General features: G+C 42.0%; 1 protein-coding gene across 2 annotated transcripts in view; it reads left to right on the top strand.

Moving 5' to 3' along the window:
* LOC109932872 (docking protein 2-like) overlaps nt 1-14,367 on the top strand; it is a 43,560-nt gene extending 29,193 nt beyond the window's left edge. For both annotated transcript variants that reach the window (XM_048618775.1, XM_048618774.1), the window contains 2 exons: nt 6,132-6,304; nt 9,957-14,367. In XM_048618775.1, coding sequence (XP_048474732.1) covers nt 6,132-6,304; nt 9,957-11,024 — 1,241 coding nt within the window. In that variant the 3' untranslated portion in view covers nt 11,025-14,367. The remainder of the gene's footprint in view (nt 1-6,131; nt 6,305-9,956) is intronic.
* The last annotated feature ends 3,607 nt before the right edge of the window (nt 14,368-17,974 follow it).

The following is a 17,974-nucleotide window of genomic DNA, read 5'->3' as shown; positions in this document are numbered from 1 at the left end:
AGGCCCGAAACGTCAGCCTCTCTGCTCCTATGATGCTGCTTGGCCTGCTGTGTTCATCCAGCCCTGCACCTTGTTGTCTCGGATTCTCCAGCATCTGCAGTTCCTACTATCTCAAATACAATTAGAACATTTGAGCGGCATGAATCTTGAGCAAAAAAGACATTTGTTTTTCAATAAAGAAGGAAGCCAGATCAGCCATTCACAGTAGGGGAATTCTGCCCCCAGTGTCCTGGCTAACGTTTATCCCTAAACCAACTTCATGGAAGCAGATAGTGCAGTCATCATTGTGTTGTTATCAATAAACTGGCAGCTATGTTTCAGTCACTGCAGCAGTGCTTCAAAACACAACATTGGCAAGAAAGTGCTTTGGAACATTCTAAGATAGGAAACGGCACTATGGGAACACTAATCTGCAATAGTCCATTAATTTCCCTCCTTGTGGGGCGATTTCCAAACAAGATCTCCACTTGCTGGGTATTCAGATAGTTAAAAAAAACCAGCCAGTCATGGAAGAGAGATAGTAGGAACTGCAGATGCTGGAGAATCTGACATAACAAGGTGCAGAGCTGGATGAACACAGCAGGCCAAGCAGCATCAGAGGAGCAGGAAAGCTGATGTTTCGGGTCTGGACCCTTCTTCAGAACATGGATCTTCAGAAAACTTCAGCCAGTCATGGAAGTTCCTCTCTCTCCCTCACTGTCTTTCTGTCTCTCTCCCTTGCCACACTTGCCTCTTGACAATGTACTGCAGCATGGACCCTGTGTCAAAGTTGCATCTCTAAGACACCATCAAGAAACCAATGTTTCTTATGAAGTTGATGTTTGTGGGATCCTGCTTTGTGTAAAATGAGGCCAAAAGAAATAATGGAAGGAATAAGCCAATCAGCCTCTTGGGCCTGCTCCAGCATTCATTAATGCATGTGCAAGTTCATTCATTACAGTAGTGGTTACAATCACCTTGCCAACACTTCAGCTGTCCTTTCCACTCTGTCTCAGAGCCACGTCCAGCCCCCTTTCTTCCCAGCCAGCAGTTTGGAAAAGGAGGCATGAACTGAGTCTGACATGGTACATATTGGTTAAACAGCCAGTCCTAACCCAGATCTTGTGGAATGGTGCCATGGTCCACATCCTGTGGATTCATCTTCCAGTCTGACATTCTGTACTGCAATGCTTTCTGAGGTGGTGCTTTCTGGGGCTACTCACACTAGCCCACCATTAACTTACTGATTGCCTGCGTTGCTTTAAACAACAAATTATGGTTTCTGATGGAGGATTTATCGATCAACCATTGTGAGGAACTGGCCATTCAAGCCTCCATATGAGGGAAATAGGACAAAATGGTCAAGATGGAATGTGGGAGAGTCGTCAACAGCATTTTCTGATCACCAGTTTGGTCAATTCATCTTCAGAGGGACAGTCCAGGATGATGAGCAGTATGCTGAATGGACCCTTGGCAGCCATCTTCAATCACCCTGTGATTAGGGCATTGTCATAAAAAGACAATGAAAGCAGCCAGATTGTTTGAAAACCCAACTGATTCACCAATACCCTTCAGGGAAAGTAACCTGTTGCCCCAATCCAAATTGATCCTCATGTGACTCCAATCTAACATCATGTGGTTCCCTCTGAACCACATCCTGATGTCACTTTGTTTGAAAATCAATCACTTCAAATTACCACTGCAGATCATTTTAACCTGCCCTACTCCATGCAATGATAATTCTGAATGACAGTTGTGTTATTCTGCTGCACGGATCAGCAGAACATTTAACTTTCAGATGACTACACAATCCAAACAAAAATCCAGTGACAGAAATCTCCATTGTTGTCAAGTTAAAGGCTGAGTAAAACAAGGCAAATTTGAGTTTAGTGAGGAATGTACATCAGAGACAGCCCTTGATCCTAAGTTATATCTGGAGAACAGAGAACACATTCCAGATCCCCAACCCACCATGAAAGATCTCATTTATATTGACTCTCATTTTATGTAGCCATGTATCTGACATGCGATTTTATCTCAGCTGATGCTTATACTCAGATCTTAGAGTGAGACCTGAATTGATAAACCATAAACTTTATTTTTCTTTTTGGTTACTATGGTTGTCAGTCATAAACATTTTCACAAGAGGCCAACAATCTAGTTTTAACGAAACAATATTTATGATCCAAAATGAAAAAGACAAGGTATCCAAACTATCTGAAACAAACACAGACAAATAAGTATCAGAAATTAAGATTCAGCCCTATTACCCTTTTTACCAACCTTGCGGATATTCAGATTTCAGTGAAGGATCACCCTTGTCTCCACTTTAAAGCTCCTCATTCAGTTGGCATGCCTGTTTTCGTCTTTTTTTCTGGTGAGTTACACTCACTTGATAATTTCTTTTTAATTAATGTCTCCTCCTGCAACTCTCAAACAAACTTCTTATGCTACTCACTTATTTAACATGGATTCATCAAACTTATGTCTTTAACAATCTTTTGTTTCTGGCTTTCTGCAAAGACACTCAAGGCTTTTTTATATTCTGCCTTGACTGCTTTGGGGAGTGTTAAAATAACAGCATTTCTACTGTTTCAGCTTTATTCCCTCTGAATGTATCTGCATACTGCCTGATTGCTTCAGAATGATTCTGACTTTGTACTAGGGATCTTTTGACTTCACAACAGTGTTTTCTTTCTTATCTACCCTATTTACTGATGCACTATGTTTTAATGTTTTAAATACATGTTGAAATGCACATGAACAAAGTCTCCAGAAACCCTGGTGCCGCTGAGAACAAATCTAAAATGAAACTGAAAATCACGAGCTCCCACTTTTTAACACATTTAATAACACAAATGACCCATAATGCTGTACATCATTCCCCCAGGTCAGAGCCCAAACTATCAAATAATAATAGTGTATTGTGAACCTTCACCACACATGAACTGACAGAAATCATTACAAATGAGGTTGGATAACATGGGAATTGAAACCGTAGATCACTGTGTGTCTGACCTATCACTGCAGTCTGCAACATAGGGAAAGCCAGTTTCAGAAATGGTTAATAGACACAGCAATAATCAACATTCCAGTAACAGGAAAAGAATCACAAAAAGGTGACATCACAAAAAAACAGGCCATTCAACCTTTTGTGCCTGTTCTGGCTCTCTGAAAGAGTATTTTACCCAGTCCTGTCCCCCTGCCTTCTCCCCATAGCCCAGCACATTCTTCATTGTCAGGTAATAATCCAACGCCTTTTTAGATGCCTTGACTGGACCTTAGGTAATGTATTTCAGATCTTAATCACTTGCTGCACCATAAAGGTTTTCCTTAGGTCAGCCTTGCTTCTTTCGGTAATGATCTTTAATCTGTGACTTCCTGTTCTGGATTGTCCACTGCTGGGAACAGTTTCTACCCATCTCGTCTGTCAAGCCTGCTCATGATTTTGAATTTGTCCTTGCCTGGTGGCAACACCATGCACTGTCAGGTCATTTGGAGCACAGTTTGCCGCTTATTGCCATACTCAACACCAAATATTAGCCCTACTGTCTCATATCATTCTCTGAATGAGCTGCAATTCCCACTCACATGAAGTCTAGGATTCTATTGAGTCCCAATCCCATGACTTTAGAATGGCCTTCCCTGTCTCAAGAAATGCCTTCTGGACATGCTAGTAAAGTACATCTACCAATTTCCTTTTCTCCACAGTACACTACTTCTTCAAAGAACTCCAGGAAATAGATGATACCGAGTAAGAGCAGTCCCATCCAGTGGAAGATAGTGGAGAGGTGTTTGAAGTAGATGATTTGATCAACCATGGGAAAGGCTGCAGACAAGTTGGAAATGCTGTGCATTTGTGGAAATGCATTTTAATGCTGTTAGAAGGACAGAAACCTGATTTGAGGGCAGGATGAGCACGGCTTTGGGAGGCAACAACATGCTGAAGGACTAAGGAGAACAAACATTGGAGTTGGAGCTACAGCTTGTGAACATTTAAGCTGATGATCTGGTAACAAGCCCACAGCTATATACACTCTCAGCACAGTTCATTTTCACAACCAACACAAGTTGAGGTTACAGCAAGTTATGATCGATGTTCGTGAATGGAAAATGGACAATTATAACTATGTCTCAGTTTGCTCGTAGAACATAGTCACACATTGAGAAAAACGTGTTGAATTTCTATCTTCAAAGTGTTGGAAGATTTATTCAGCTTCTTTCTGTTTTTTGCTGTCTGAATTGTAATTACTGTGTTCTGCATTGTTAAAAGTCAGACAGGAGCCAAGAATCGACCGCAAACCAACTGTCAGACAGTAAAATAAAGTGCAGGCAAGACAAGATATGTACATTTCCCACTGCAAAAGGAAAGATAGCCAACATGTTACCATTTGGATGTCTGCTAACATGAACTGGTCTGGCCTTACTGTGACTCAGGCCACAGTCATGTGGTTGACTCTTCACTCGTCTATGAAATGCTCTCAGGCCTTTAGTTCAAGGGCAGTTAGGGGTCGGCAACAAACATTGACATTCACATTTTGTGACAAATTTTGAAAACATGTTCCTCCTGCAGCTTTTAATAAAGTCACCACATTACCACTTCACTTGAGATTCAGTAATTCCACGCCCCCAATAAGAGTTGTGACCACAAGGAGCAGAGTTTACAACAATGAGAGGGGATTTTATTTTGTCTTTTTATTTTAACACATTTCATTTCAGCCTGGGACCAACAATTTCACATTTCCATTTAATTTTCATGGTCATGTTTGTCTTTGGTTTTCCCATTATCAGCCCCATGAGCACTGCACTCCCTCACTGGACTGCCCAAGAAACTTACCTTGGAACATGCATTTCACTCACTGAATCTCCATACAGACTGTGAACCTGGGTCAGCAGTTTATTGCAAAAGCTGAATGCACTGCAGTGACTGGGAATCTGCATTAAAACAAGAAAATACTGGAAATGCTTGGCCTTTCTGGCAGCACTTCTGGACAGAGAAACAGAATTCATGTCCATGACCTTGGATGAGCAGACCTCTAAGCAAACACAAAACGTGAAATGAGAAAACGATGAAGGTGAACAAGGTAAAAGAGACAAACAGAAATCCTGTTGGAGTGAAAAGCAGAACCTCTTCCAGGTATGCATTCCTGGAGAAGTGGCAATAAATTCTATACTGAAAGAAAAAATTTCAACCTTCAGATGAAGGGTCACTGAGCCAAAACATTAACACTGTTTCATTGTCTCAAAAATTGCCAAAATTGCTGAGCATTTCTTACACTTTCTGTTTTTATTTCAAAAGTTTACCCTTTAGTTATTTCAGGTTCATTTCAACTGATGATATTTCATCTTAACTGATTTCATTTCAGGGAATTTATTTCTGGTACAAGAACCTGTGAAAGATCCTCCATGACAATACCCTTGCTGTGAAATGTTTTAGTTTTTAGTGACTTCATTACAAGTGGCTTCTCATAAAAGAAAAATAGACATTGTTACATCTACATCACTCAAGATGCATGCATGTACTTTGAATTAAAAAAGAGAAGTTGCGCTTTTATAGCACCTTTCACAACCTCTGAACAGCCCAGATTCTTTCCAGAAGGTGAAGTACATTTAAACTGTACCTACTGTTATGAGATGGAAAACATGGCAATCAATTTATGCACATCAAACTCCCTCAAAATGAGCCATTTGTTCCATTGCTGTTTAAGTGTTTCTGGAGGGACAATATGCACTGGGGCTGGCCCCTTGCTCTTCGTTAACATGATGACTGTGGTATGTTTTTGCCTAATTGACTGGGCTGACTGACTGGGTTATCTCACTGTAACCTCTCAACTGAGGCACAGAAAGTTATTATAACAGACATAACAGCATTTCCTCTGCACTGCGATGAGAATTTCAGCCTGGATTAGGTCATAGAATCACAGGTGCAACAAGATTTGAATATTAAGCCAGAAGTGACTGACCGATTAGTCTGATTTTAGTTCTGGTGGCTGATCTTAGACTTGATAGCACAGTCACACCTCTGAATAGCTACATCGGCAGGACAGTAAATGTGTTTTACCCACCATCCTGGAACACTGTCGCGTGAACAAAATAGCATTCCGTTTTTCCAGGTCTCCATCTTAAATGATTTACATTTCTTTATGTTACAGTTAAAGACTTCAGGGTCACAGTGAGGAAGACAGAAGCTGCAGACAGATGTTGCCTCCAAGGAATGTTCCTTCTCACTGTGGAGAAAGATGGATTGGAGCTCAAGGATCTTAAAAGTGGAGATGTTCACTACTCCTGGCCATACAAGTTTTTGAGGCGCTTTGGACGAGACAAGGTAAACACTTGAACTTGTTTTCATTTGCTGTGGTGTAGTCACAGATCTGGAATTCATCATACAGCAGCATTGCAACAGTCCCAGATCTTAATCAGCTGATCTCCAGAATAACAAATTCATGACTTGAATTACGAGGCTGTAATTCAATTGAGCAGTTTTAATTATGTTAGAAGATTGAGAGTTTTATAAATGCCAGCTGAGCTCCTGGTTGAATTACAGATTCTAACTCATTCTTCAATGCTCATTTGACATTGTGCAAACAAAACAATTATCCCAAAATATTCATGCATTTGCTAGACATTAATTCATTGTTCCCTGGTGGGTGCAGCTTCCTGATAGAGACAGTGTGTCTGCTGCTGCTTACTTTGATATTTGAAAGTATTTTAATTTTTTTTCGTGGGATATCAACGTCGTTGGCAACCCGTCCCTGCCCATGTTGCCCCTTTCCAATTTCCCTTGAGATGGTGGTGGTGAGTTGCGTTCTTAAACACCTGCAGTCCATGGGGTATAATCTTTGTCTAGCAGCTTGCCATAACTGAGTGCCTTGTTGGTCTCCTGCAGAAGGTAGAAAGAGTCAACCATGTTACTGTGGGTCTTAAATCAGAAATCAAATAGACCGGATAAGGGCAACAGATTTCCTTCCCTGAAAGACATCCAAATGTACCAGCAACAATCTGGTAGTTTTATAACCCTCATTTGTGACGCAAGCTTTTTATTCCCTATGTTTTTAACTAGTTGAATGTAACTTCCCCAGCAGTCAGGGTGGAATCTTCACTTGGCATTTATCCAACAGCATTACCAGTATGTGACTGTAAGTGTCATTGTTGTCCTTTTCTCCAGGAGCATTTCTACATCTATCATTGCTGCAGCACTGCTCAGTGACAGTTCAGTTTGATACCACATTGGGAGAGGCTGTTTTATTAACTTCCATCATGACCCTGTCCATCTGTCAGCCAGGCATAACCTCTTTTCATTTTTATCTTATTTCTTCATGAAGAGGATGTGGGTGTTGCTGGCTAGATTTACACAAATTGCCCAGGACAAGGTGGTGGTGAGTTGTCTTTGTGTGATGCTGAAGTCCATGTGGTGCAGATTCACCCACTTTGGCTTTAGGGAGGGAGTTCCAGGATTTTGACCCCTTACCTGTGTGTCTTAACGATACAATTAACAGACATGAACAAATAACTGTCCAGCTTTTGGTATCCAAAAACAATATCAACTGGACAACCCTAATATACTTACTTTCATCAACCTGTTCAGACAGGTAAAGATATACCTGCAGGGAAGGTAGGACCGGAAGCTAGACCACCTGGATTCAAGGGAGGGACAGTTGTACTGTCCCTCCCTCAGCTCTCTTTAGCTGTTTGTCCTCTGGGACTTGTTCTTTCACTCTTGCTTTCTCACAGTCAAAAAACCTCGGACTTGCAAAGTGATTAAAACATGAACCTAACATATGTCATAAAACAATTTCTGCCCTGAGTAAGCATCGAACGAGCCAACATGAGGAAAGCACACAGGAAAAACTCAGAATCCATGAGCAGGTTAAGATTTTATCAATGGCTTTCAATGTAGAGTTTTAATGAAAAGACTTGCATTTCCGTAGTATCTTGCACAGCCTCAGGATATACTAAGTGCTTCACAACCAATGAAAGGCTGTTGTAATGTAAGAAAAACACAATATCCAATTGACAGACAGCAAGGTTCCCACACACAATTAGAAATGACCAGGTCATTTATTTTAACTGTTTTTGGTTTTGAGAAAATGTAGCTCAGGACATGAGGGATTATTTTTCTGCTCTTGTTCAAAAGAGTGCTGTGGGATTTTGTTTTACATCCACTGGTTTGGCAGGTCTGTCCTCGGTATCATGTATCATCCAAAAAAATCTCTCTGAATCTTATGATTTTTTTTGGGTACATGTGAGTTGCATTGAGTTTTTGGAGGGATTCCTGTTGTAAGTTACCAAACTTTGAAGCATGATAAAGGTGCTATACAAATGCAAATTGGTGCGCTGTTAGCCAGCCTTTTCCCTTAACAAGACCAACCAATACAGTATAATCAATTTTACTGAGGAAAGAGTCAGTTGGATGAAAAGTACAAGTTATTTCGAGATCCCTTCCAAGCCACACACCAGCCTAACTTGCAACTATACTGTCACTGCAGGTTAAAATCCTTTTAAATACATGATGAACAGTAAGACCCTGGGAAGCACTGAGGATCAGAGGGACCTTGGTGTGTATGTCCACTGGTCCCTTAAGGTAGCGGGACAGATGGATAATGTTGTTAGGAAGGCATTTGGGTATTTGCCTTTATGAGCTAAGGTAAAGGGTTTAAGAACAGGGAGATGATGCTGGAACTGTATATTAAAAAAAATTGGTGAGACTGCAGCTAGAGTATTGTGTTCAGTTCTGGAATCCACATGATAGGAGAGATGTGATAGCACTGGAAGAGAGTGCAGAGGAGATTTTCCAGGATGTTGCCTGGCCTGGAGAGTTTCAGTTATGAAGAGAGATTGGATAGATCAGAATTGTTTTCCTTGGAACAGAACAGAGGAGATTAAGGGAGGACATGATTGAGATGTATAAAATTAAGAGGGGCATAGACAAGGCAGACAGGAAGACCTCTTTCTCTTTGGTAGAGGGATAGTGACCAGGGGCATAGATTTAAGGTAAGGGACAGGAAGTTTAGAGGAAACATTTTCACCCAGAAAGTGGTGGGAATTTAGAACACACTGCCTGAAAGGGTGGGAGAGGCAGAAGCACTTGCAACATTGAAGAAGTATTTAGATGTTTACCTGCAGTGCCAAGGTACACAAGATGATGGGTTCAGTACTGGAAAACGGAATTAGAACAGTTGGGTGGTTGTTTATGACTGGCGCAGGCTCAGTGAACCAAAGGGCCTTTTTCTGTGTTGTACACTTCAATGACTCTGTAACTCTAACTCCCTTCCAAAGACGACTGAGGGTGTATCCAGTCCACATAGACCGCAGCAGTTCAAGGTGGCAGTTAACCACACCATGCTCATGGGAAATTATGGATGGGCAACAAATGTTGACTTTGCCATTCATATGCTTTGAACAAAGAAAATAAATCTAGGGAAATTGGAATCAAATGGAGACATGACAATGGTAGAATAATCATTGATTCAGCCTGGAAATTGTCAGGATTCCTAGAATGTAACAGCAATCATTGTGCATTTATTAATTCACAGAGTATGAGTGTTGCTGGGAAGCACACTGTTTCTTGTCCTTGAGGTGGTGGTGAGCTGCCCTCATAAATACAACAATGGGTCTTGTTTGGCCATTTCAGAGGCCAGTGAGGAATCTACCACAATGAGGTAAATCTGGAGTAACACAGAGGACAAACAGAGCGAGGATGACAGTTTGTCCTTCCTAAAGGGAATTTGTGAACAAGTCAGTTTTTTCTTTCGGACCATTTGAGAGTTATTTTGTCGTCATGAGTGAAGCTATATTTTTAATTCCGCATTTGTTAACTAATTGAGTTTAAATTTCTAGTTACTATGGCAGTAGTTGAAATAATTTCCATGGATGATTAGTCCATGACCTCGAGATTACTTAGCCCAGCAAGTTAACCACTACGCTAGTGTACATGATTAAATTTCATTAAAAATGTTGTTTGCCTGTTGTGTTTCGAGGTAACATTTTCCTTTGAGGCTGGAAGACGATGCATGTCCGGAGAAGGAAATTTTGAGTTCGATACCAGACAGGGGAATGACATTTTCCACATCATTTCATCCGCTATCCAACAACAGAAGCAAAGGAATGAGTCGGATTATCAGTTGCCTCGCAGTCTGGAGAATGAAACTGTTCTAAGTTCCAGGCCCCTCCCAATCCCTACTCATGGGCTTGAAGAGGAGGCATGGCAACGAGACTTGGATGAAGAACAAGGACAGAACTCAACCAAGGTGAAAGCTGACTTATCCAATGCCACTGTTCCTTCCCTGAGGTCTCTGTCTTTGGAATCAGTCTGCGATGCCAAGTCATCCTCCACAATGCCATGGAGACAGGCAGTAAAGGGCCATCACAGTTACCCGGCAGCTGCAGCCACAGCGAATATGGCTCAACTCCTGGAAGTCCAGTCGACTTACTCCGAGGTCAGGGATGTAGTTGTGAAGTCCAGTTCACGTGGGAATGCCAAAGTGACAAAAACTCACACTGGGAAGAAATCAGAGAATCAACCTGCACCAGAGTCTGATTATGCCATTCCCTTTGATGCTATAGCAAAGACATTGTGCTTCCCACCTTCGAGTGGAATACCTACCATCCAACAGGACAATAACGCTCCTGAAAAGACATTCTCAACATTTTTCCCTGAAGGTCTGGAAGAATGTGGGGACCCTCTTTACGATACCATAGACGAATGCAACATCCGAGGAAATGCAAACCCACCTTCGTCCAGGGCCCTGCCCAAGGACCACATCTATGATGAGCCTGAAGGGGTGGCCACTCCTTCGATCTATGATAACCCAGAAGAGGTGAAAGGACATGCATGGAAGCTCCAGGGCTTGGACTGTGACACACAGGGGCATGAGTATCCATACAACCCAAACATGGATGATTATGCAGTGCCGAAAACAGCAACAAAAGCCTTCGCAAAAAAGAAATCAAGAGAGAGATTGCATCAAAAGGACAGCACTGGAGCATTGGAAAGTGAATATGACAATGTACTGGTAAAAATTTTGGAGAAAAAGGGAACCAAGTAATAAAGCAAAGGGGCAGGTGGGTGGAGGCAAACTGGTTCGAAACCCTGGTTGGAAGTGAGCTGGGACGGCTTGTTGCTGGAAAAGACACTCAGAAATCCTGCAAGCTGCCTGAATCATGACAGTTGCTTTGGCAGTGCGAATGAAAATGGGAGATGATTCTCAGAACGTGAGCCTTTCCAGAATCACAGAAGTGCTTCAGCAGAGAAAAGAGGCCATTCAGCCTCATGGTTGTACTGGCCTCTCCAAATTAGCATCCTAACTTTGTGCCTTTCTCCTGACTTTTCTCCATACCCTTGCACATTGTTTCCAATTGAAATAATCATCTAATACTCTCTTGAATGCCTCAGTTGAAACCTGCCTCCACCAAATTTCCAGGCAGTGTATTCCAGATGCAAACCACTCATTGTTTGGATAAGTTTTTTTCTCTCATCAGATTTGCTTCTTTTGCAAATCATGCTAAATCTGTGCCCTCTCTTTCTTCCTGTCCATCTATCCAGCCCGCTTCTGATTTTGAAAACTTACCAGATCTCCTCTTAGCCTTCTTCACTCAACAGAGAACAGTCCCAACCTCTCCAATTTATCCTCATAACTGAATGTTCTCAACCCTGGAATCAGTCTCATAAATCTCTTCTGCAACTTCTCCATTGTGTTCACATCTGTCCTATAATGTTGCGCCCACAGCTGTACCCAAACCTCCAGCTGAGGTCTAACAAGTGTCTTGTTTTACATCACCCCCTTGCTCTTGTACTCTATGTCTTGATTAATAAGGCCAAAAACACCATGTGCTTTATTAATTGCTCTCTCCACTTTCAATGATCTGAGTACATACACACTCAGGTCCCTCCAATCCTGCAGCCCTTTTAGAATTGTACCCCCTATTTTATGTTGTCTTGTTCTTGAAATGTTCTTCCGATCAAAGTGCACCACCTCACAGTTCTCTGCATTGAACCTCATCTGCCACCCAGTCCACCAACTTGTCAATGTCCTTTTGGAGTTCCACACTGTTCTCCTTATAGTTTACAATTCTTCTACAGTTAGTGTAATCTGCAAACTTTGAAAATATCCCCTGCAAACCAAGATCTACATCATTAATAAATATATATCAGGAAAAACAGAGGTCTCAGTACTGAATCCTGGGGAACTCCACAACAAAGCTTCCTCTAGCCTGAAACATATTAATTCATTATTATTCTTTGTTTCCTGTCACTCAGTCAGTTTTGTATTGATGTTGTCCCTGTGCCTTCTGCACCTATAACTTTCTTCACAAGCTGGCTGTATAGCACTGTATTGAACAGCTTCTGGAAGTCTATTTACAGCACATCACCAGCATTACCCTCATTGACCCTTTACATTACCTCCTCATAAATCGCAAAACTTCAAAGAAGTTAGTTTAACATGATTTCCCCTTTAGAAATCCATGCTGGCTCTTCCTAATCAACCACTCTTATCCATGTGACTACTCATTTGATACCAAATTATTGAATTACTGAAGTTAAACTGACTGTTCTTATGCTTACAAGCTTTTTTTGAACAAGGTTGTGATACCTTCGAATCTTCAGTCCTCTAGCTCCTCCCCCAAGCCCAGGGAAATCTGAAAGATAGTAGTCCATGCCCCTGCAATTTCCACATTCACTCCCTTCAATACCCTTCGATTCAATGTCTTGTCAACTTAGGGACCAACAGTCCATTCAACCGCTCCTCACCACCCTGATCAATTTGCACCATTTTAATAAAGGAGTTTCTTCCTTTCTCACAATGGCCTATGCAGCTTCTAAATCCTTGGTAAAGACAGGTGTAAAGTATTCATTTGATATGTTAGCTGTGCCCCTGGCCTCCATGTGTTAATCCTGTAGTGACCGGAACATGGTCAACCAGATGGGCCTCATAGAGTGTGAGTTCCCCGACTGGGGCTGTTAACCTGGTCCAGTCAGGGAGCCCTGGCTGACAGACAGAAACAGGAGGGTCAGGGGTTCTGTTCACTCTGAGAGCTGGCTCTGAGGAAGCTGGACCAGCGTCAAGGACTCTCCACATGCAAAGAAAGGGTGACTTGATGATAGGATACCGGCCTCTGCTGAGTTATTTCAAACTCCTTTTTGGTTCCTAATGAGCCCTACTCCTCGTTCTGCCACTCTTAATATTTATATAAATACAGGTGTCCTCAATATACATTCGGTTTATGTCGATTGAGGAATTTTTCCCCATCAGAATAATATAAATATGGGGGAATAGAGACTGTAAAGGTGTTAAAATCACCTTCTGCCATGAAAAGCAATGGAATAAAGTTGGGATAGGGACTATAACTTAGGGTCATACCATGTTTCATACTGAACAACCAAGATATGGACTATACATGTACTGTACAGTAAACACAATGTAAACACATCCCCTGCTAGGAATAACGTAAGAGAACACAATACAACTTAGAAGCATCAGACAGTATTCTGGGAGAAATGCTAAGATGTTGGCACAGATATGAATTACAAGTTGTACGTTTTCGATCCTAAGATGAAGTAAGTTGAAAACGACGCAATGACATGGGAAATTTTAGTTTTATTCCTCACAAGGTCAGCGATGTGAATGCGAGGCAATGTGTTGTTTTCCTCCCACAATCCAAAGATGTGCGGGTTAGGTGGATTGGCTGTGCCAAATTGTCCGTAGTGTTCAGGGATGTGTACATTAGGTGAGTTATAGGGATGGGTCTGGGTGGGATGCTCTGAGGGGCAGTGTGGATGACCTCCTAGAGAAGACTTTGGAATTGCCCTTTGTGTTGGTTGCCAGCTTTATTTCCCATAGTTCCTGTTTGCTTCTTTAGTATGCTGCTTCACCTCCATCTGAACCTTCTGTATTCGTCATGGTTTCCAATTGTATTTTCTACCAGACGCCATTGCAAGCACTCTCTTTTCTTCTTTATCTTAGCTTTCATCTCTTTTGTCATGAGGGGGCTCTGGATTTGTTTGCCCTCCCTTTCCCTGCTGAGGAAATATACCTTTACTGTGCCAGCACCATCCCCTCTTTGAAGGTAGCCCATTGTTCATTTACAGATTTTTCCACCATCCTTTCAATCCAATCCATCTGGCCCAGTTTGGGTCTTGCCAGTTCTGTGTGGACAGCCTGTTGGTTGAAGCTGTGAGCTGGGTACCAGTGTGAGCCTGTTAAAGGACAGGTACAGCAGGGGGAGGCTCAGAGGGAAGGGAACCAGCAGCTGAAGACTCCTTGTCACAGACCGTTTGAAATAAACTGATGATTGCAGTGATGACCTTCCTTGTGAACCAGCCAGCTGTCTCAAATGCTTCAGCTCATTGTGTTTTATGAACTTTAACTGCCAATAAAGTTGTTACTTCCACTTGGCCATGTATTTTAATTCTGGGCAAAAGCAATGAATTTGCACAGAGAGTTGACATTTCAGACCTGTGACCATTTATTAGAATATCATTGATGTGAAATGTTAACTCTCTCGCTCTACAGATGCTGCCTGACCTGCTGGGCATTTCCAACATTTTCTGTTTTCCTTTCAAACCTGCAATCAGTCTCAGTTACATGACCTTATTGTCAGGCAGGGCAAGTGCTCAGGCTGCCTCTGGGACATTGCTGGAGATCAAACTCTGGTACTTGGGCAGCAAGCTTCACAGAAGCCACAGAGTGGAGGAGTTCTCTAAGATATTGTCATGAGCAGTTCTGTTAACTGTTCAAGACTCTTGTTAAACAGCGATGGCCAACTTAGAACAATGTAAAGAATTACATTTATACAGCACCTTTCTCAACCTCAGAACACCACTAACTGCTTTGCAGCCAATGAATTATTTTGATACGACAGCCAACTTTCTTAAAACAAGCATACACTCACAGTAATGTGATAATGGCCAGATTTTATGTTTTCTTTTGATGGTGGGGAATAAATGCCAGCAGAGACACTGGGGAGAGGTCCCACAGTCATGGATATCTTTTATGTTCACAATGGAAGGCAGACAAAGTCTCAACTAACATCACAGCAACGAGACTACACCTTTGACAGTCCAGCCTCCCCTCAGTAATTGTTCTCCAAAAGCTCTCACACTGTCTTCCTGCATTAGATTTGGAATCACAGGATGGTATAACACAGAAGAAGGTTCAGCTGCCTGTCATTGACTAAGTTTCTGCAATTATACAGGGCACTGGTGAGGCCACTCTTGGAATATTGTGTGTAGTTTTAGTCTCCTTATCTGAGGAAGATGCTCTTGCAAAAGAAGGAGTTTAGCGAAGGTTTACCAAATAGATTCCTGGGATGCCAGGACTGATATATGATGAGATTCGAGTCAGTTAGGTCTGTATTCACTGGAGTTTAGAAGAATGAGGAAGGGATCTCATTGAAATCTATAAAATTCTAACAGGACTAGGCAGGTTAGATGAAGGAAAGATGTTCCCGGTGGTGGGGGGAGTCCAGAACCAGGCATCACAGTTTTAGGATAAGAGGTAAACCACTTAGGACTGAGATGAGGAGAAATGTCTTCGCCCAGAGAATTTTGAGTCTGTAGAATTCACTACCAAAGAAAGTGGTTGAGGTTGAAACATGACATGTTTGTAAGAAGGAAGGAGATATAGCTCTGTGGCTAAAGGGATCAAGGGACAGGATTGGGGTGGGTGGTGCATTAGGGTATTGAGCTCGATGATCAGCCACGATAACAATGAGGGGTCGAATGGCCTACTTCTGCTCCTATGTTTCCAGATTAATCAACAAGAAACAATTTGCATTCAGACAGTACTCCTTGATGCAATAAAACATCTTAATCAGCTCCCCATTGTCTTCCTAAATTGATCCAATTCCCTTCAGAAAGTTAGAAACAGCTTCATCTACCCAATCAGGCTGTACATTCCAGATCATCGCAACTCACTGGGAGTAAACATTGTCCTTCTCTTCCTCTCTGCTCTTAAAGCTGGGTTTAATGGTTACTGACCGTCCTGACAGTGAAAAAAGTTTCTTCCCATCGATTGGATCAAACCCCTCATGATTTTGGAGTTGTAAATATCCTTCTAACCTTCTCAGCTGTCAGAAGAATCTGAGAATCAGACCTTCCAGCATAATAAAAGCAAAGTGCTGCATATGTTGAAAATATGAAATAAAATGTGAAAATATTTGAGATGCACAACAGGTCTGGCAGCATCTGTGGAAAGAGAAACATAATTAATGTTTCAAGTCCCAACAGGACTCCTCTTCAGAACTGTTTCTGTAATTTTCTCATAACTCAAGGCTCTCATTCTTGGAATCATGTTCCTTGATCTTCTCTGCATCTGCCTCAAGGCCTTGATATTCTTTCAAAAGCATGCCGTGCACAACTGAGCATAACTCTCAGCTGAAACCCAATGACAAGACAGTGGCCCTAGCATGGGATCGACAATCAGTGCTTGCTGGATTGTTAGCTTTTAGTAAATGCTTTCAAATAGGTGTGATGGATGAGGCCGGAATTTATGGCCTAATTCGTCTGGAGAAGTTGGTGGTGAGCCAGCGAAATGAACTACTGTGCTACATGCGATGTAGGTACATGCACAGAGCTGTGAAGGAGGGAGTTCAGGATTAACCCAAGGAAGATGAAGCAATGATGATATAATGACTCGGAGGGCAATTTGGAAGTTGTGGTGTTCTCAATCGCCCACTCCCTTCGTTTCTGGTTAGCAGAGATTGCTCGTTCGGAAGAAGCTGTCAGAGGAGGCCTGGTGAGCTCCAGCAGTGCATCTTACAGATAGTGCACACTGCTGCCACAGTGTGGCAGTGCTGGAGGACATCAATGTTGAATGTGATGGGTGGGGTTATTCTCCTGATGAGGAGCTGACTCAGTGGGGACTGAGTTACTGAGTGGAAGGGTGTTACTGGGTGAAATGTAAGCATAGCGTGCTGCATTAGACTGCAAAACACAAACCAACAAGACAAAAGATGAGGCAGAGAAGGATGAAAATGAAAACAGAAAGACCAAGCAGCTGATACTGGTTTTTGCTTCCTCTCTGCTCTAATTTTAGATCCCTGGTTAACCCCAAACCTGTGCACTCAAATTTTCGCAGGGAGGGGTTGAACAGTGCAGTTAAATTCAAGCAAGAAAGGTATTTAAAACACTGTTTGTGGCCTTTGATGGTACATTTGTTATCTCATTAACATTTCACTCCTGTCTCATAAAACGATCTAGATTGAGGTAAGATGCTATGTTCAGATCAGAACGTCCTCAGATAATTAATGATCAGAAAGGCCAATTTTGGCCACGTTAATTCATCAGTCCAGAACAACTAGCCCTCTTATTGGAACAGAAGTGGGTCATTCAGCCCCTCAAATCTGTTCTCCCACTCAGTGTGGTCCTGACATCTCAAGAATCTCTCATAGCTTCATATCCCTTCATGCCCTGGCTGAGCAAAAATCTATTGATATCAGCTTTAAAATGATTGGACTCTTATCCACAGCTTAGGGTGCTAGGCAGCTGAAGGTGCGACCAACAATGGTGGGTGAAGAAAGCTGAGGATAGACCAGTGAGTTCTTCTATTTCTCAGTGGAGTCCGACTTGATTCAGGGCAGTTTGACCTCTGCTCCCTGTGACTCGTCTATGAGTATTCACCGCCTGGTGGGAATGAGACGAGATGGTATCTACGGTGAGTGCAATAAAACTAAAGCCCAGAGGAAAAGAGGGCAGCGTTGTACGAGACAAGAACTCAAGGCAAGGAACGAAGACAATGTAACAGAAAATGAATTCCATTCCTCTGCAATGTTTTAGACAAAGAATTTTGATTTTGGTAATTGGAAATAGGTTAAACTGGCCTGACACGCTCATAATTCTTTTCATTTTAACGTGATTTCATATAGCTGATATATGTACTGCAGATGGTGAGGCACATTGACTTGATCGTAAATAAAAGGGCACAAGATAATAAAGGAAGTAATATAAATGTGATATCTCTGTTTGCTTGATCTATCCACTGTAAATTCTATCTGCTAA

The sequence above is a fragment of the Rhincodon typus genome, chromosome 40 (assembly GCF_021869965.1).
Source record: "Rhincodon typus isolate 14 chromosome 40, sRhiTyp1.1, whole genome shotgun sequence".
Classification (NCBI taxonomy): domain Eukaryota; kingdom Metazoa; phylum Chordata; class Chondrichthyes; order Orectolobiformes; family Rhincodontidae; genus Rhincodon; species Rhincodon typus.
The sequence above is the reverse complement of the archived record's forward strand: the minus strand, read 5'-3'. Positions and strand labels throughout refer to the sequence as shown.